Source organism: Pichia membranifaciens, assembly GCF_001661235.1.
Source record: "Pichia membranifaciens NRRL Y-2026 unplaced genomic scaffold PICMEscaffold_1, whole genome shotgun sequence".
NCBI lineage: Eukaryota > Fungi > Ascomycota > Pichiomycetes > Pichiales > Pichiaceae > Pichia > Pichia membranifaciens.
This window is the reverse complement of record NW_017566982.1, coordinates 709,413-728,040: the sequence shown is the minus strand read 5'-3', so window position 1 is coordinate 728,040 and position 18,628 is coordinate 709,413. Positions and strand designations below refer to the sequence as shown.

General features: G+C 43.5%; 7 protein-coding genes across 7 annotated transcripts; 4 read left to right on the top strand and 3 right to left on the bottom strand.

Moving 5' to 3' along the window:
* The first annotated feature begins 46 nt into the window (after positions 1-46).
* Positions 47-912, top strand: PICMEDRAFT_85216 (hypothetical protein). Its single transcript, XM_019165013.1, has one exon. It carries the CDS (start codon positions 319-321, stop codon positions 808-810), a length of 492 nt encoding a protein of 163 aa, XP_019019761.1. The 5' UTR covers positions 47-318; the 3' UTR covers positions 811-912.
* Positions 913-1,923: 1,011 nt separating this feature from the next.
* On the top strand, positions 1,924-3,885 carry PICMEDRAFT_28523 (hypothetical protein; the record flags this gene model as incomplete). The annotated part of the gene is made up of 1 exon (XM_019162545.1): positions 1,924-3,885. The coding sequence occupies one exon, from the start codon at positions 1,924-1,926 to the stop codon at positions 3,883-3,885; it is 1,962 nt and encodes a 653-aa protein (XP_019019760.1).
* A 193-nt stretch (positions 3,886-4,078) lies between these two features.
* Positions 4,079-4,465, bottom strand: PICMEDRAFT_70267 (hypothetical protein; the record flags this gene model as incomplete). The annotated part of the gene is made up of 1 exon (XM_019163597.1): positions 4,079-4,465. The coding sequence occupies one exon, from the start codon at positions 4,463-4,465 to the stop codon at positions 4,079-4,081; it is 387 nt and encodes a 128-aa protein (XP_019019759.1).
* Positions 4,466-4,851: 386 nt separating this feature from the next.
* PICMEDRAFT_70266 (hypothetical protein) lies at positions 4,852-5,295 on the bottom strand (the record flags this gene model as incomplete). Its single annotated transcript, XM_019163596.1, has 1 exon — positions 4,852-5,295. One exon carries the CDS (start codon positions 5,293-5,295, stop codon positions 4,852-4,854), a length of 444 nt encoding a protein of 147 aa, XP_019019758.1.
* Positions 5,296-6,091: 796 nt separating this feature from the next.
* Positions 6,092-6,481, top strand: PICMEDRAFT_70265 (hypothetical protein; the record flags this gene model as incomplete). Its single annotated transcript, XM_019163595.1, has 1 exon — positions 6,092-6,481. One exon carries the CDS (start codon positions 6,092-6,094, stop codon positions 6,479-6,481), a length of 390 nt encoding a protein of 129 aa, XP_019019757.1.
* A 5,477-nt stretch (positions 6,482-11,958) lies between these two features.
* PICMEDRAFT_14183 (hypothetical protein) lies at positions 11,959-13,978 on the top strand. The gene has a single exon (XM_019160263.1). The coding sequence runs from the start codon at positions 12,030-12,032 to the stop codon at positions 13,749-13,751; it is 1,722 nt and encodes a 573-aa protein (XP_019019756.1). The 5' UTR covers positions 11,959-12,029; the 3' UTR covers positions 13,752-13,978.
* PICMEDRAFT_14182 (hypothetical protein) lies at positions 13,779-18,514 on the bottom strand. Its single transcript, XM_019160262.1, has one exon. The coding sequence runs from the start codon at positions 18,357-18,359 to the stop codon at positions 13,863-13,865; it is 4,497 nt and encodes a 1,498-aa protein (XP_019019755.1). The 5' UTR covers positions 18,360-18,514; the 3' UTR covers positions 13,779-13,862.
* Positions 18,515-18,628: the final 114 nt, after the last annotated feature.

Below are 18,628 nucleotides of genomic sequence, written 5' to 3'. Positions count from 1 at the left end.
ATTTGAGGGTCTGCCCAATGATCTGTCAGGAATAGGTAAGACCTGTGGGTGAGGAATGGGTGTTTTCAATGTCTTTTGCGGAGCCTCGGATTGAGATTGGGACTCTTGCTTCGGGATTTGGTTTGCGGTCAAGGTTGAACTTGAGCTTTGGTTTGAGCTTAAGCTGGTAGTTGAGTTGGAGCTTGGGATTGTGTTCAAGGATTGAGTTTGCTTTGGCTGTTGTTGCTGTGAGAGTGCAAAATCGGGAGCCAGTTGTTTTTTCTTCAAAAGTGTGGAAGTCGAGTTGACTCTCTTTAGGGGGTCTTTAGGGTCTGAAGGATGGGAGTGGCTGTCGCCAGAGACCGAGAAGAGGTTCTTGAATTTCTGGGAGACGGAGCTGCTCCGGTGTACTCTTCGGTTGTGTTCGGAGTCGGACTCACCATTTGTGGACGCTACCGACGAATTGGAGGACGCCGAGGTGATTGGCTGCAACATTGGCGGTTGGGGGTGGTTATTGTTGAAGGAGGACACGGGGTTCATCGACGGAGAGTTGGATGGCGTTGGAGAGCTCGACTTCGAGGTCGGAACCGCCGTGGTGCTCTTCGACTCTTTTCTGAACAGGGGCATGGTGCAGGTGCAGGTGCAGGTGCAGCTTTTCCTGCTCTAGACAGCGGAAACGATGAGGAGAGGGGAGGGGAGGCTGCAAAAGTGCCGAGGCTTGTTCGGCTTCTCTGGAGGTCGGGGCAAGCAGACGACCGTGATGGTGTGCGTCTGGGGGATCTGTGCCGGAGCCTGTTTGCAGCAAGTGTGCAGGTGAACAAGGACGCCTGATGTCTGTATCTGTGTCCAGCTCAGTTGCACGACAAACACAGCCCTTACTGGAGCACTGAACGGCTAGACTATCCGTGGAAACAAACGAGAACCCGAGGCCCGGCGCCAGGCTGTGTGGATGGGGGATGCGGATGGGAAAGAACGGGAGCTAGCGAGACAGAACGGTGTCTGGCCACGGTGCAACACGCTGGGAGGCGGAAAAGGATGGGACGGAACGGAGGCACTTCAATACAACTGCTCTACCACCGGGGCATCTATTTACATATACGGGCAGATCCGTCTCGCAGACCTGGTTGGACAGATAATGTGTGTGTGCACAGAAATCGGAAACACTGCTACCCTCCTGCAGGGCCGCCGCCTGTTTTCTGCACACACAGATAGCGCACGCGGCCCGGGCGGGCAGCGGAGGAACGAACCCGGCTGCCACTGTGACCGCTGTTGGCCGTTGTTGCCAGGCTGAGGGAAAGGACGGGCCTGGGCAAGGGTCTGTAGCGGCTTCCGGACTCGTAGCCGTCGCCGTCGCCGTCGCCGGAAAGGTGGCTGTTGTTGCTGTGGCAAGGCGCTTTGCTTATTCGGGCCGCTACGTCATGGTGCAGACGGGCAAGCCGGTCGGGCTGTGGCGGGCAGGAGCCGGGCGCAAGCAGAAGTTGCCAGGAGAGAAAGAGGGGGAAAAAGGCCAAAAAAAGAACGAGGCCGATCGACGCAAAAAGAGGCCATTTGGGCCGATCGACGCGGATTCCCAAAAGGGAAGGTGAAAAATTTTCTGAAAGGAGAAGGATATTTTTATCATGAATCTGGGAGGATCAGAGGTGGAGGTGAAGAAGAAAGACGGCTTGGAGAGGGGAAGGCGGAACAGGCACGGGAAACAGAGACTGTGTCAGAGTTCGGAAAGATACAGAAAACATGAGAGAGCACGTTGTTTCTGTTTTGGGGCTGGTGTTCCTGCTTTTCCTTGGCGGAAAGCTGCTCCTGCTAGGCCTCATCTTATCTTTCACTGCGCTTTTCTGTTATTCTTCGGTGTCCCCGGCCACGACGACGACGACGGCAGCTGCGTCTGTGGCGAAGCCTGCTCGCGTGCGGAGGGGCAAAACGAAGGTCATAACTGCTCCGGACATGTCCAAGCTCAAGAAGAGCCCGGACACGGACGTGTACACGTCGAACAAGACGAAGTTCAGCGACTCGCCGATCTACATCTTCTACTCCTCGTTGACAGGCGCCTCCAAAAGGGTGGCCACACAGCTCTTTGAGACGTTGACGGCGAGCGGAAACCACAAGAACGCGGTCCAAATGCTCTCGATCGACGACGACGTGGAAGACTTGGACACGTACTTCCTGAACATACCCAAGTCTGAGGACCCGAACAACACAAACTTCCCCATCTACATCCTCATCTTACCGTCCTACGAGTCGGACTCGCCCATCGACTACTTCTTGGAGTTTCTCCATGACACAGCAACCGACTTCCGAGTCGACAAGTACCCGCTCAAGGCGTTGTCTGGATACACGGTTCTTGGCCTTGGCGACTCGGAGTCCTGGCCTGACCTCTTCTGCTACCAGTCGAAGATAGCAGACAAATCGATGTCCAAGCTTGGCGCAAGAAGAATCTTCCCTCTCGGCCGTCTCTGCGTGAAGAACGACCTCAAGGAAACCACTGCACATTGGGTCAACCGTCTGGTCAGCGTTCTATCTGACGACGAGCCTTTCCTATACGAAGAGAACGACCCGGAGGACTCCGACTCTGACACTGACGACGTAGAAGAATACTCGAGCGAAAACGAAAACGAGACCGGGAACGGTTCAGACGACGGAACCCTAGTTGACATGGAGGATCTTTCCACCGATAACAAAACGAGAGGTTCAGGCAAACTCACAAAATCGATCAACAAGAAGCAGATGGTGGCCAAGGATTCCCCTACTTTCAAGTCGTTGACAAAGCAGGGATATACAGTTGTTGGCTCTCATAGTGGAGTGAAGATATGTCGGTGGACGAAGTCGGCCTTACGTGGCCGTGGGTTCTGTTACAAATTCGCCTTTTACGGTATACACTCCCATAGATGTATGGAGACGACACCCTCTCTATCATGCTCGAACAAATGTGTCTTCTGTTGGAGACACGGGACCAATCCTGTCGGTACCACATGGAGATGGGAAGTTGACCAACCAGATAAGATTGTCGAAGGCGCACTAGCCGGCCACTACACGAAGATCAAGCAAATGCGTGGTGTGCCCGGTGTTTTGATGGATAGGTTTGAAGAAGCGTTCAAGGTGCGTCATTGTGCGTTGTCGTTGGTTGGTGAGCCAATTTTCTACCCATACATCAATGAGTTTGTGAAGATGTTGCACGAGAAGGACATTTCGACCTTCTTGGTTTGTAACGCGCAACACCCGGACCAGTTGCGCACGTTGAACAAGGTCACCCAGTTGTATGTGTCTATTGACGCCCCAACAAAGCAGGAGTTGAAGACTGTTGACAGACCGTTATTCAGAGACTACTGGGAGAGATTGGAACAGTGCTTGGACATTCTACGGACGGTCCAGTCCCACCAGCGTACGGTTTTCAGATTGACCTTGGTGAAGGGATTCAACATGTCTGAGTCCGATGTTGGCGGGTACGCCGACCTGGTTGAGAGAGGGATGCCATCGTTGATTGAGATCAAGGGTGCTACCTACTGCGGTTCAAGCGAAGGCAACGGGAACCCACTAACTATGCAGAACATTCCTTTCTACGAGGAGTGTGTTTCGTTCGTGAAACGGTTGGACAACGAGTTGAACAAGAGGGGGATGCAGTACGGCTTGGCTGCGGAGCACTCACACTCGTGCTGCTTCCTGATTGCCAACAAGAAGTTCTACGTGGACAACAAGTGGCACACGCACATTGACTACGACAAGTTTTTCAAGCTGTGGAACAGCAACCAGAGCTTTGACTCCCTCGACTACATATGCGAGACGCCCGAGTGGGCGTACTTCGGCTCGAAGGAGGGCGGTTTCAACCCTGCCGACACGAGGTACAACCGGAAGGACGAGAAGCTCAAAAAGAAGCTGCAACGGGAGAAGGAGAGCAAGGGGGGCATGTAATTAATTATCTGGAGGCGCCAACGAGCGCCTAAGTTCTCGAGTCCATGCGCATGCGCATGCGGATGTATGTATGCATATATATATATATTGATGTATGTACAGTAACAAAGAATTAAAAATCGAATCGTAGGAGACATAAAGCTGGTTTTGGGACAAAAGAGAGGAACGCTGGCCGAGGGCAGAGGGAGGCAGGCTAGTTGTCCCTGGAGGACTTTGAGCTTTCCATCATCTCTCTGGCAAGCTCTGCCCTACGCTGTCTGTCCTTCATCTCCTGGTCCCGTCTTTCCAACTCCTCGATCCACAACTTCTCTCTGATCTTGGCCTTCTCGATCGCCAGCTCCTCGTCGGTCTTCTTGGCCTCGGAGAACGCGTTGTCGTAGTAGATGGACCCAAACACGAGAGCCACCAAGGTGAATCCCTGCAAGCCGACACGCCAGCGGAACCAGAACTGCGCCTTGGGCGCATTGCCTGTCCGGACGCCCTTGGCGGCCATTATGACGGCGGCGGTGGTGGCCAAGCAGCCTAGCGGGACCAAGGGTTGCTGCTTGGACCGATATATGATTTTCTCCAAGACAGACATGCTGCAACAGAGGAAGGGGGTGGCTGCGGCTGCCCTTAGCGGGAACGACGGCGGCGGCGATGCGTTAGTATGGGATCATGCAGGCGTGGACGTTGCTAGTCCGAGTATACACGGAAGTCTATCCATCTATCTATACGTACTCTTGGAGCGGGTCCTCGAACGAGGAGGGGTAGTTCTGTGATGCCATGGCTGGTGCTGGGTGCAGTGGGGGCTGTGTGCTGCAGGGGCACCGTGTCCAGGGCCCGTCTGCGCCAGCAGAGGCACTGGCGATAGATAACAAGACGTGGGTGGAGCCAGGCTGGCCACCGGGCCCGCCAGCGCTGCGTGGCAGACGAGGGGTGGCCCGCTTTTTCCTCGCGGGGTCTGCGCCCGGGCTGTCGGGCCCGCTAGCCACGGGCGTTCCGCTTGTTGATGTACGAGTAGTCCTTGGGCGCCGCCACGAGCCCCTTGCCCTTGCTGGCGCCGCGGTACACCACCTCCAGGATGTCGATCAGCTCCTGCTTGTCCGTGAGGTTGAAGTTGAGCTTGTTGTTGTTGCCCGTGCCGAAGTCGCACATCATGTGCCGGTTGCGGAAGAAGAACATCACCGTCACCGGGTCGTAGAGCTCGTACATCTCGTTGAAGTCCGGCACCACCGTCGTGTCGCACGTATACACCGCTGCAAACTGCGACACCAGCGGCGCCGCCTTGTAGAGCAGCTCGTCCATCTGCAACACCTCCCGGGCCCCTGGGTCCCCGAAACGCACCACCACCAGCCGGTCTTCCTCCGAGAGAATCGCCTGGTCGACGTGCCAGCCTGTGCGCAGGTTTGGCAAAAACACAGAGCCCATGTTCTGTCTGGCTGTCTTTCTTTCTTTCTTTCCCGTCTGCCCGTCTGCCCGTCTGCTCTTGCCCCTTGCCCTGTCCTGTTGCCCTATTTTGCCCTCCGCCTTCTCTTAGTTTGCAAGCCGCTGAGCATTTGCCCTCCCCGCGCACCGCCACACCGCCGGCCGTTTGCGTCGCGCCCCGTCCCCGCGTGGCGCAGCGCCTTGACAACGCAAAATGCAAACCTCCTTTCTCCGAGCGCAGAGGGCCGATCGCGAGGCCGCCCAGAGGCGAAACAGAGGGAGGGCTGGCCCTCCCTCGGTGGCGTCGTGGCGGCGTCGTGTGTGTCGTGGGTCTGGGTCGGCGGCGGTGAGCGATGGGGCGTGCTGGCGGGGCCGCTGGGTTGGCCGCTGGGTTGGCGCTGCAGGACTGCTAGCGCATGGACAGCAGGACGGAGACGGTGAGGGTGGCTGACGGCACAGAGACAGACAGACAGACACACGGGCGGCGACAGGTGGACAGCGCCGCCATAGCCCGACGGCACAACAGAACTGTGTCGCTGCGTGCGCCTGAGACCCAGATCAGATTTCAGATCAGTTTTCTGTGCGAAACACGCATTGCCAGCTCCACGTCTTGCCGGAAAGTCGAACAGAAGGAACAACCTGCCCGATCCCACCAGCAATTGGATCCGCTTTAGCCTGCCACACCGCACACCGCACACCGCCTTCACACATATCGCCTCCAGCCTTTGAGGAGAACCGTTCCAGCTGATTCCGGAGCACGGTCCATAGCATTCGCACACAACACACACACACACACACAATGTCAGGCGCACAAGCTTATGACCCTTACAACCCCTTCAGCGACGACGCAGCTCGTGAGCTCAAAAACGAAGAACCAACGCCTTTCAACCACAAGAACGACGAGGGTCGTTCGAAGCTGCAGAACCTCCAGAGCACGTTGGATGACACCGCAGGCATGATGCGTGACAACCTGGAAGCCATCAACCAGCGTGGCGAGGTGTTGGAAGACATCGACAACAGAGCATACAGCTTGCAGAACAACGCAACCTTGTTCAACAAGTCCGCAAACCAGGTGAGAAAAGACATGTGGAAGAAAAACCTCAAGCTCAAACTCTGCGTCGCCTTGGTCATCATAATCATCATCATAGTCGTCGTCGTCCCAATAGCTGTTCACTTCAGCAACTACTGAACTCGTGGCCGCTGCCAAACCGTGCCTGTGACTATCTTTTGTATCGTTTCACATTTTCCATCCTCCATTTTTTTCTCTAATCTTTTCCTACACTGATTCTCCCCACTTTTCCTGTCAACTTACTCATCCATACTTTTTCTTGCCCTTTCTTTAATTCTTTCATATGTCTAATATGTTCTTCTAAAATCTTCTCTTATCGCTCTAACATCCTAGTTACATAGAAAATGAAGTATGATATTATAATAAACAAGCTTGCTGGAAAAATTAAATATAGAACTAAAACAAATCATTGCCTGGGCTCAAATCAGTATCTCAAAACTAATTGCCGTCGGATTCAGGTAATGCGTTCGATTGGTATGTAGCATTGAGAGTGGATAACTCGATGATACGTCTGATAATCGGAACATTCAAACGCGCTGGAACATATGCCTCGATCTTATTGAAGGGTCTCAACTCAATATTTCTAAATGGATCTTCAAACAATGTGTCCTTGTTGACAGGCTCCAGGTAATCAGTTTGCCCGCTGGAACGTACCTTCTCTGCTAAGCCTTGGGTGATCATTGGAGAAATCGGCACTTCATAATCAGCAACATGGTATAAGGCAAAGAGTTTCTGGATCTGAACAGGCTTCAAAGTATGGCAAATTTCATATATTATGTCAATATCTTCTGGAGTGTTTTTACGCAATTGCAACAATTTGGAGACTTGGAAAAGATGTGACAAGTAAACAGTGGCATCATTGATGCCATGACCCTTGCACCATTCATCTAATCTCATCACATTGTAGTTCAATTGAAGTCCACGCTTCCATGACAAGAAGTTACGACGCATAATCAAATCGTTGAAACAGCATGCATTGACAAACTTCAATAGATCGATTATCACCGTATCCATAACGTGAGATTCGAAATAATATGACTTCATGGCCCAGTACACATTGTTGAAAAATGTTAGAATATCATCCATCTTGTATTTCGGTTCCTTTGTGAACATCTTGCTGATCAATGGAGATTGATCCTGTGACATAAATCCTGGTAAAGACTGTCCTAAAACAACAGCAGAGATGACCTTCTTCTCTAATATTGACATGATATTCTTCATCCAGATATTGTAAATATTATATGACAAGGATTCAAAGTCTTCTTTGGCATCAGCAATCAACTTCAAAAATAGGTTGTAGTCGTCTTCACCCATAGCCTTAGATACTTCTTCATTTGCAACAACAGTAGATTGTGCATATGAAACGAAGGAGTATAATTCATGGGTGTTAGTCAACCAGTACGCACCATGAGCAATAATGTCTTCATTGTTCAATTCGGCAACCAGACTTTGTATGGTTTGTAACACCTCTCCAAAGAAACTCTCACTATTTGATGTCAAACCTAATCTCCACATATCACTTAATATGATAATGATAATTCTTGCAGGGAAAAGAACTTCCTTCTTACTTGGTTGAGAGGCAACAACTGCTGGTGGCAATACCAAACCCTTGAATAAACCTTGGACAACTTCACGTTGGAGAGCCTTTGAATCATCCAGCAAGTTGGTTAATTCTCTATTAATAGCCTCAAGCTCATCATTGTCTTCATCATTAGTATAGTCAACATTGTTGGAGATCTCTTTAGTTTCGTTGAATGCCAAACCCGAGGTGCCGTTGGGAATTGTTGCCAAAGTGGCATTGTTGAATTTACCATAACTCAAGTGGTCTTGGAGCTCTTTCAATTCTAACTTCAATTTCTCAACCGATCCATATAACGTGTCTCTTTCATCATTTGACTTGTTTAACTCTTCTTGAGCGGCCTTCAACTGTTCAAGATTATCTCTCAACTCTTCCTTAAGCTTATTTTGAACTTCTGTCAATTCATCAACTTTCTGCTTCGCAGTATCATAATCAGTCTTCAACTTATCAATTTCAGTATTTAGGTTCACGACATTATCTTCGTACTCTGCAATCTTTGTATTGTGCTCATCATCAATTTTCAGACTCTTAGCCTTCAAAGTAGAGTGATCATTCTGTGTCTTCTCAACTAATTTCTGTAACTGCTGAATCTCAGACATGAGTTTACCATTTTCTTCAACTTTACTACTTAGAGATTGAGTTAATTCAATGACCTTATTTTCTAAGCCATATTGAACTTCTTGCATTTTGTTCAACGATTTCGCTTCTTCCTTCAGTTTTGCATAATCTGCCTTTGCTAGTTTCCTACGTGCACAGCATTGAATGACAACTGCAGCTCTTCTTACTCTATTCAATTCTTTTCTTGCAAGAAGACTTCTACTAGCAGATTGAATAGAAATAGCCGCCTTACTACGAATATTCTTATGAATATTCTCTCTGAAATATGTACCACGAATAATAGATTGAAGTTGGACCAATGATGCAACAGCAGAATTGAGTCTTTCTCTAATCAGGTGTCCTCTTATTAATGATTGAATCAAAGTAGCACCTTCTCTTTCTTTCTGCTTTTGTATTCTATCTCTTACCAAGAAGCCTCTGATGAGAGCTTGTAAGCTTATTGCTGAAGCTAACGTCGCCTGATATTCCTTTCTATCGTGATAACCTCTGAGGTATTTCTGGATGATAATGGCAGATTTTTTATGCTTATCACTCTTCATCTTTTCAATGTTACCCAGAATGCCTGCCTTAAAGAAAACTTTAGTTTTACCAATCTGAAAACTATGATCATCTTTTATTGTATAGTCTAAGAATTTCTTACTTGCCAATTTGAGATCTTCTTCGGTGGTTTTCCCTTGCAATAATTTCGACCGCTCATCAGACTCAAACAAGACATTGAAAGCATCAGCAAACTCCGGATAAGACATTTTAGATGGGAATCCCGCACAAGAGATTTTGATTGTTTCCAAAACACCACAAGCTCTTAATTGTGAAAGAACCATATTCGGATCAAATTCCCATGCATGTTTCTCCTCGTTAGGCTTGATACATCTAATATAATGGACATTACTCGAGTTAATGGTTTTCATCAAATCGATCAAAGAACCTTTGAATTTGGAACCCAATGTGTCTTTACCAGGAGCTTTACGTCCTGGTTTTACTTCTGCTGGTTTGGCATCTTCTGCTGCTTTTTCAGATGTGGAAAGAATATCAATCAAGAAAGAATTTGATGAATTTTTCAAAGTATCCTTCTGACCATCAGAAACAGTGTCTCTGTTCTTTTCCACAAAACCTTCAGTATCATAAGGAACTTCTAAAGCATAATGAGAAATAATAAATTTGTTGTTGCCAAATCTTGGTTTCTTGAAAACATTACTCGAAGGAGGTTTGGCCAAGTTCTGATATAACTTTTCAGCCCATTGTTCATCCGAACCAGCAGGCAGCCTAGATTCTTCATTCAACAAGTCAAGGACACCAAGTTTCTTTTCAATGACATCAATACATGGTTGGTTATCCGCAAACTCTATAAACGACCATTCAATGTCTTCATCAATGTACAATTGTTGTTCCAATTTGAAAACATGTTGAGTAAACTCTTGCTGCAATTTTTCATTGGCGTAATTGATACAAAATTGCTCAAAAGAATTCTTTTCAAAATGTTCGAAACCATAGATATCTAGAACACCAATAAACGTTGAAACTTGATCTTCAATGTTGGCAGGACATAAATCAGAATTAACGTGATCAACTAACCAGTCAAACAAGTTGTGATAAATATATTTTGCAACAGCATCTCTTGCGTTTATTGCTTCGTGATGTTTCAAATCAGTGTTGATTGTTTCAAAACGTGTTTTGATTTGCTTCTTCACCGTCCATTTGGCAAAACTGACTGGATCTAAACCTAAAAGCTCGCATGCTTTCACTAAGCTTGGCTCATCGGACGAAAGTGAAGCATTGTTTCTAGTTTTTGGAATGTCAACATTACCTAAATGTAGTAAACCAGATAAAACTTTAAAGATTTCCAATTGTTTAGCTTCATCAATGCCCACTAAGGATAGCGCATTACATGTATCTTGAAATTCTTTACTGTCATCAACTCCCTCGATTAGTGGGAGACCACCCTGGTTTAAATAATTATAGCTTTCGATATCTTCCAAATGAATGGATTTTTTTGTGTTTTCATCTAAACCTTGGATCATTTGATAAAAGATATGGTAATTTCTTTCTGTTTTTGGCTGAAAAACGAGTCTGGAACGTTCCAAAAGATAAGTTCTAATCTTGGCACCACAAATTACAGTTTTATTGTCAAAAAGAATCTCAAGGTACTTACCAAATCTGGACGAATTGTCGTTCCTGGTAGTCTTAGCATTACCAAAGGATTCCATAATTGGATTTGTTGCTAATATCTGTTTTTCGGTTTGGGACATGTCGTGCTGATTTTCATCGGAGTCGACTGTGGCAAAATACCTCATGATGTATTTAGCAGAAACAGTTTTACCGGCACCGGATTCACCAGAAACAACAATAGATTGATTCTGGTTTCTATTTATCATACAACGGTACGCCTCTTCTGCAATTGCAAATAAATGGGGCTCTTCATCTCCTCTTCTTGTGTTTGCATATCTCTTAATTCTGTAAGGTGAGTACAACTCATCATTTCTCTGGAATGGATTGACGGCAATCAAGACAATACCCGAGTAGGTGTAAATATTGAATTGGGAGTATCTGAGTTTGATCACGTTCAAAACCGAAGGCTCGTTCAAGTGGGACAACGTTGTCAAGTCCTCAACATTTTCAGCTTGATTTCTCATCAGAGGTAACTCGGGGTTGGATTCATCCAAACTATTGGTTTCGATCGTGATCACTCTTTCTGGATCATTTTCCACTTCCAGTTGTATTAAGTATTTACCGTTGTCTTGGGTTATCTTTTGTACTTTCACCGCAAGCCAACCCTGCTTCTCATCAGGAATCCAACACAGGCTAGAATGAACGGGTAAAAATGGAGACTTTCATCGAAAGAAAAATGTTAGTAATTATTCTTGACAGGCAACTTTTCAAATAGCCAGTAAAACTGAACATACCTTCCGACATCTAATTGGACGGTTGACATAGTTCAACAATCTCACAGTTCTTGGTACAGCAAAAGGAATGAATTTGTTGGTATGGATCGTGGGCTTCTGCTTCGTACAGTGAGGGGGTATCAATTGTGGTTGTAGAGAAGTTAATAGGACAAGGGAGAAAGGATAAATGCCGCTAGATATGCCTGTGGTAATGGCCTCTTTCAATTTTCCCGTCTGTCGTACCTGACAATTGGGATAACCAGCAAGATATGTGCTCCTAAGCTCAGCACCTATGATGGATCAACAATCAAACCAAAACAACGCAAAATTTCCCCCGTTTGGTCGTTCTTCCAACTGTCGTAAACAGTGGCAACTTTGCCAGCGAAGAACGCGAAAAAAAGTGGACAAGCCGATCGTCTTCAATGACCGGATTTCCATTTTGCCGAGGTTTTTCCGCTAATCTCCTGTTCCACTATCATCTATCAGTTCTGGAAGGACCGGGTGCCTATTGTTCCGTGGAGAAGCCATTTTTTGAAGACTTGTGTCTGGATTCTCTGCAGACGTGACAGACATTGGAAGGAAAAGTCGCAGCATGGCAGGACCCACGGCTTCGGCGCAACACGCCGATCTGACATCACTCTCTCTGCCGTCAATTGGGCCTGTTCACTCAACTCCATCGAAGAAATCTTCGATGAGAAAGAAACTCTCTAGGATAGGATTGCCTTTCTCATCCTCGGAGGAACCAGAAAATGAATATGTGGATAGCAACATTTCCATAGAGCAACCCACCGGCAATTATACCCCAGCAGATGACTGCCAGATGCCAAATAGTACAGGCGCCTCGTTGGCGAATCCTGAATTATCTTCTCCAGTTCACAGTGCTGTTCTTCCAAACGGGATGTCCGACACGGCATCTTCGAACGCAGCTGCAAGAAACAATGCTAGTTTTTCAAAATTTAACAATTCAACTTCTAGTTTGACCAACTCCGTAGCGACACCTCCTCATAAACTGCCTTACAAAACACCTACTGCGAATCTGTCTTCATCCAACGTTCATCATCCCAAACAGCAGCAGCAGCAACAAAATTCAACTTCCTTATTCTCGAGAAAGCCCGAGTCATTATCAAATTCAGTAAACAATGCAAAGTCTATTAGCTTTCATCATACATCCTCTCCAAACAAACCAAGCAGCAGGTATCTAGCAACTAATAATGATCATACATTTGTGATATCTCGGGGAGGTAATAATAATCAGCAGCACCCTATTCTGCCAGCTCCACAGACATCGGCCCAAAGACCTTCTCATAGTCAGATGAACTCAGTAAACTATGTCAACGATGACACTGTCTTGTCAAGTTCTAACTCAAGCACCAATAACAACACCTCTGCCATTCCGAAGATCATTCCACTTTCTCACCTGCCTCAATTTACACCTGTAAATCAGGCACATCATCAGTCACAAAACTCAAGTGCTGTTTTGGCGCCTCCAACTGTTTTAACACCTGCTTACAAAACACACTCATCAAGCACGCAAGGTACTGGGCAACATATTTACGCCTCTGCAAATAATTCAAGCATCATGTATTCAAATCACAATAATGAATCTAACTCTCAAACAGTGCCATCGGTTTCTGATACAAACTCGACTGCATCCCGCCAAAAAAGAGGTACTGGCCTTTTGCAACATGCCTACAGGTCCTCCCATCAGTCGCATTCAAATTTAGCTAATTCAAAAAATAAAGAAGGTCAAGCATCAGCAAACAATACTATAAATCTGACAGTTAATAACAACGGAAAATTAGACGGAAGTCATCCAGATGGTATCAACTGTTTAGATTCAAAATTCCATTTTATATCGCCCAAAATATCAAACCAATTCAAGTCGCTTCAACATCTGATTCAATTAGGTATTAAGAAACGTTTAGAGTATCTAGATAATGAAAATTCAGCGCTTCTTTCAGAGATCACTAACTATTATGATGAAATAGAGAATGTCCAAAAACAATTGAGTTCCCAGGTTAGTGACCTTGATGGATTCATTGCAACTTTAACTTCAAGAAAAGAAGTGGATCTCAAGAATCTTCAGCAGCACGGTTTGTTTGAAAATTTAAATGATCTAAACGCTAGAATCGAAACAGTCAAAGGTAACATGGACTTGAAAAAAGAGTCTTTAAAAATGTTTGAGATCAAGTTGAACACTTTAGCAAAATTGAAAATAAACAATGAGAATAGAGATCGTAATAGGAAACATATTGCTTTTGTCTCCAGTTTAATTCTAGCGCTCCTTTTTTTAATGAAACTGTTACTTTTTTAACTTGCTCAGCATCAGAACTAATTCTTTCCTACTAGTAAACAGCATTTGACAGTCATATGTCTCATTACTTTTGTATTAAAAAGTGAGTAACTCATTAAATCTATAAAATTATTAATTCATACATAAAAATGCATTTTCGAAAGCATCGTCTTCCAATGGAATAACAAATTCGGAGTTATTTGATTGGTCTTTCTTTTTAAGCTTTTTTGTCTTTTCTCCAAGCTTTTTACCACTCTCTGTTGTACTATTTTTATCGCATTCTCCAATTATTTTCTCAATTTGCTTTCTACTTATCGAGTCGCAAGTCGTAGCAATCATATCTATATCAGCAAAGCCTTGTTTCTTTAGTTGCAAAATTTGGCACAAAGTTAAAAGATGCATCAATTTGTTAGGGGAATCAGGAACAGTATGTTCATTGCACCAATCTATCAGCAGCGATATGTTATATTTTATTAGCAAACCTTTGTCAACTGTTAGATAAGATTCCCTAGTTATAATATCGTTGAAGCACAGCACATCAGTATAAGTCAATAGATCGTGAATTACTGATGTCGAAATTACCTCATCAAAACAGTAACTCTTCATGGCAAGGTAAACGTTGTTGAAAATTCTCAAAACATCAAACATCTTGTATTTGGGACCTTTATGGAACATATGCCTGAAATAAACGTTAGGATTCTGTCTGATTGAGTATAAGGTTTCATCCAGAATGACAGCATCTATGGTTTTCTTATTAAGCTCATTCAAAATAGACTTAATCCAAACATTGTACATTTGGCCAAACACAGTTTCACAATACCTCTTCATTATCAATAACATCTTTAAATAGTCCTGTCTCTCCTCTGCTTTTAGGAAAATTTTACTATCAAAGTCTGACATTGCTGTATAACGTGACCAAGCAATGCAAGTTCTGATTTCATTAACATTATTCAACAAGTATGCCCCATTCGATATCAAAGCTTCTGGATCCTTTAGGGTCTCAATTTTCTCCTTAAAGATGTTCATCACTTTTTCTAATAATACAGCTGATTGGTTTATCATTCCAATTCTCCATAAATCCGTCAGAATAGCGACAACTAATCTGGAGGGAAACAGAACTTCGCCGATAGAAATAGGCTCCTCTGACTCCTCTGGGGGCGGTCTGATATCCTGTAGCAACAAATTTGCAACAAGCGTAGAAGCTATAGGAGATCCTTTCATGTAATCAAGAAGGTCAGCGTAGCCGGATCTAAAATTCCGATCAAGGTGAGAAGGATCAGCTTTTGCTTGACCAAACATAATCTTTTCGGTGGAAATGGAGTTAACACTTTTAACAGAAAGTCTTTTAACTGCCATATCGGGTTTAGCATACTTGACACGCCTCATCATCTTCTTTAGGATCATGATGTCATTCCTAGTATTTTTTTCGAGTCTCTCAGTCAAATAAACGTCAGAAATATGAGGATGTTGCTTCTCGTATGAATCTATACTTTCGGAGATGTTTTTAATTCTCAAAACAATGAATCTGGTTATGATTGCTAACGATTTAGATGGTCTCATACCCAGCAAATCGTTGTACGAATATTTCAGAGGATGAAGAGAGTTTTCCAGTATGCCCCAAATTTCATCGGCTCCTTCATCGTGATTAGTTATTGGAAGCAAGTCAGCAAATGAGGCGTTAGTCAGTTTAGACATGTTAGAAGATTTATGGAGACTATCTGACTCTATGTATTTGATCGGATCTACAGTTCTTCCATTTGCATGTTTTTGATCCACTTCATCTAACTTTTTTTTCTGGCTTAATTTTTGAGCCAGTTTAAATTCTTCCTGGGCTTTCTGCTTTGGCCTTTCATCTTCCATATGCCTTTCATTATCATTTTTCTTTTGCTTGTTTTCTACCTTTACTTGTTCTTGAAGTATCCTTGTTTCCCTTTCTTGCATTTCTATTAGTTTTTTTTGATGTTCTTGATTCGAAATTTTAGCTTCTTTTTCGTTTTTTTCCGATTCTCTTCTAGCTGCATCTCTTAACCTAACAAGTTCTCTATACTCATTTCTCACAATCATACCACGAACATGAGATTGTATAATAAAGGTAGAATTTATTATTTTGCTTATTTGTTTTCTTGCTAAAGAACCTCTTAGTAAAGATTGTATTGCAATACAAGAAGACTCTTGGTTTCTCGTGCGAGTGCGTATCAAACTACCACGCACAACTGACTGTAGATCAACCATAGAAGCTTGTGCGTCAAGCCATCTTTTCCTTTCTAAGTAACGGCGGATATGTTTCTGAAGTATAGTAACAGAACTTTTGATTTTATTTGTCTTTGCAATTTCTAGTTGACCTAGTACGCCTGCTCTAAAAAATAGCTTTGTTTTACCGGTTTGGAATGAACTTTGATCGCTTATCAATTTTCTCAACATTTTGGTACTTAGTTTTTTCATTTCAACCTCAGATTGAATTTCCCCTCTTTTGAAATCAGTTTCAACTTCTGCTGGAAGTAAAACAACAAATCTATGTAAAAACTCTTCGTAAGTATACTTTGATGGAAATCCTACTAAAGAGATCTGAATGGTTTCCAAAACACCACAAGCTCTCAATTGAGATAGAACCATCAAGTTGTCAAATTCCCAAGGCCTTTTCGTCTCATTGGGTTTGATGCATCTAATGTAATGGGCATTTGTGGAATTGATAGTTGCCATCAAACCGTTCAAAGAATTTCTAAATAAATATCCAAGAGTTGGTTTTTTGTTTCTACCACCTAAGCTTAATCTTTTCTTTGTTACTGGAGATTTTTCTGGTGACTCTCTATTTTTTTCGATTGATAAAATAACATTCTTCAAAAAGTGATTTCCAGATAATCGTAAAACTTCGTTTTGTGCATCGGAAACAGTATCTCTGTTTTTCTCTAAGAACCCATCAACCTGATAGGTTACATCTAGAGCGTAGTGTGAGACAATAAACTTTTCTGTACCGAACCTAGCTTTTTTGAAAACTTTATTTTGTGGAGGTTTTGTCAGTGAGTGAAACATCTTTTCTGCCCATGCTTTATCAGAACCAGCTGGTAATTTGCATTGTTCGTCGAGAAGTGAAAGAATTCCGTTTCTGTCTTCAATGAGATCTATACAAGATTGGTTGTCTGTATATTTGATGAACGACCATTCTATGCCTTCGCTAATGTAGTCCTCTTGTTGTAGCTTGAAGACGTGATGAGTAAATTCCTGTTGCAATTTTTCGTTAGCGTAATTAATACAGAATTGTTCAAATGAGTTATTATCGAAGTGCTCAAATCCATAGATATCTAAAACACCTATAAAGGACTTTTCTCTTGCTTCGTTCTCCGAAGAACACAGATGACTGTTTATGTAAGACACTAGCCAATCAAACAATAAAGAATATATGTATTTTGAAATGGAATCTCTGGCAACAATTGCTTCGTGGTATTTCAAATTAGATGCTATATTGTCTGATCTCGTCGAAATTTTCTTTTTTACAATCCACTTGCTAAATTCTTTTGGATCAAGACCTAAAAGATTGCATGCCATAAGCAAATTAGGTTCATCGCTAGCCAACACTGCTTCTCCACGAGAGTTTTGAATGATAATATTACCTATATGTAGTAAACCGGCCAGTATTTTGAAAAGCTCAAATTGTTTATTTTCATCAATACCAACAATTTTTAGAGCATCGCAAGTGTCTCTGAATTCTTTTGAATCATCTATACCCGAAATTGCAGATGTGTTCCCTCTATTTAAATAGTGATAGTTTCCGCAATGCTGAAGAGATAATTCTTTTTTTAAGTTTTCCGGAAGTCCCTGAATCATTTGATAAAAAATATGATAATTCCGTTCGTTTCTAGCTTGATGTACGAGCCTGGACCTTTCTAGCAAATATGTTTGGATTGTTGCTCCACAGATTACTGATTTTTCGTCAAAAGAAATTCTTAGATACTTGCCAAATCTTGAGGAGTTGTCATTTCTTGTAGTTTTGGCATTACCGAAAGATTCCATTATAGGATTGGTTGCTAAAATTTGTTTTTCAATCTCTATCGTGTTAATTTGAGTACCCTCCGTATGCACACTTGCAAAAAATCTCATTATATATTTTGCTGATACTGTTTTACCTGCTCCGGATTCACCAGAAACAATTATAGATTGGCTGATCGAATCCTTTCTCATGCACTTGTATGCCTCATCCGAAATGCCAAAAAGATGGGGAGGATTATCATTTTTTTTAGCATTTTGGTATTTTTGTATTATCTCTTGGGTGTAAAGGTTTTCCAATTTATCAAAGGGATTTATTGCAATTAAAACAATGCCAGAAAATGTATATATAATTTTCTTAGAATATCTCAATTTAACAGAGTTCAAAACAGAGGGCTCATTCAAATGTGACAAGGTTGTTAAATCGTCAACTGTGTCATCTAGGTTTCTTAATTTTGGTAGCTTTTCATTGTTTTCTGCAAGATTGTTTGTTTCAACCACAAAACATTCATTGCTATCCTCATCATTTGCTAACTCAATTTTGTACACCTTTGAGTTTTCATTGTATTCAATTTTCGTAACATTAACACCTAACCAGCCTATACGATTGTCGGGTATCCAACAACGAGTTCCTTGTTCTAGTCTCATTATCCAATTTTATGATTCTTTTGGATAACTTGACCTGAGCACTGTTTTCTTCTACCAGTCAGCTTAATTTAGTTGTTGAATCAAAACTTTACCGAACGGATGACTGGACTATTTTGTATAATTAGATGTTTGACACTTTTTTGAATGCAAAGTTATAAGTGATATAGTGCTCAAACTACCAAGTTTGAAGGAATCATCACAATTGTCAACTTACTGCCCATTCTCAATCTACGCAGTATTATTATTGCACCACTTTGGGTGGTAAGAGC

Coding starts and splice junctions, on each gene's coding strand:
- PICMEDRAFT_85216 (XM_019165013.1), top strand. CDS start 319: ATGGGAGTGGCTGTCGCCAGAGACCGAGAAGAGGTTCTTGAATTTCTG.
- PICMEDRAFT_14183 (XM_019160263.1), top strand. CDS start 12,030: ATGGCAGGACCCACGGCTTCGGCGCAACACGCCGATCTGACATCACTC.
- PICMEDRAFT_14182 (XM_019160262.1), bottom strand. CDS start 18,359: ATGAGACTAGAACAAGGAACTCGTTGTTGGATACCCGACAATCGTATA.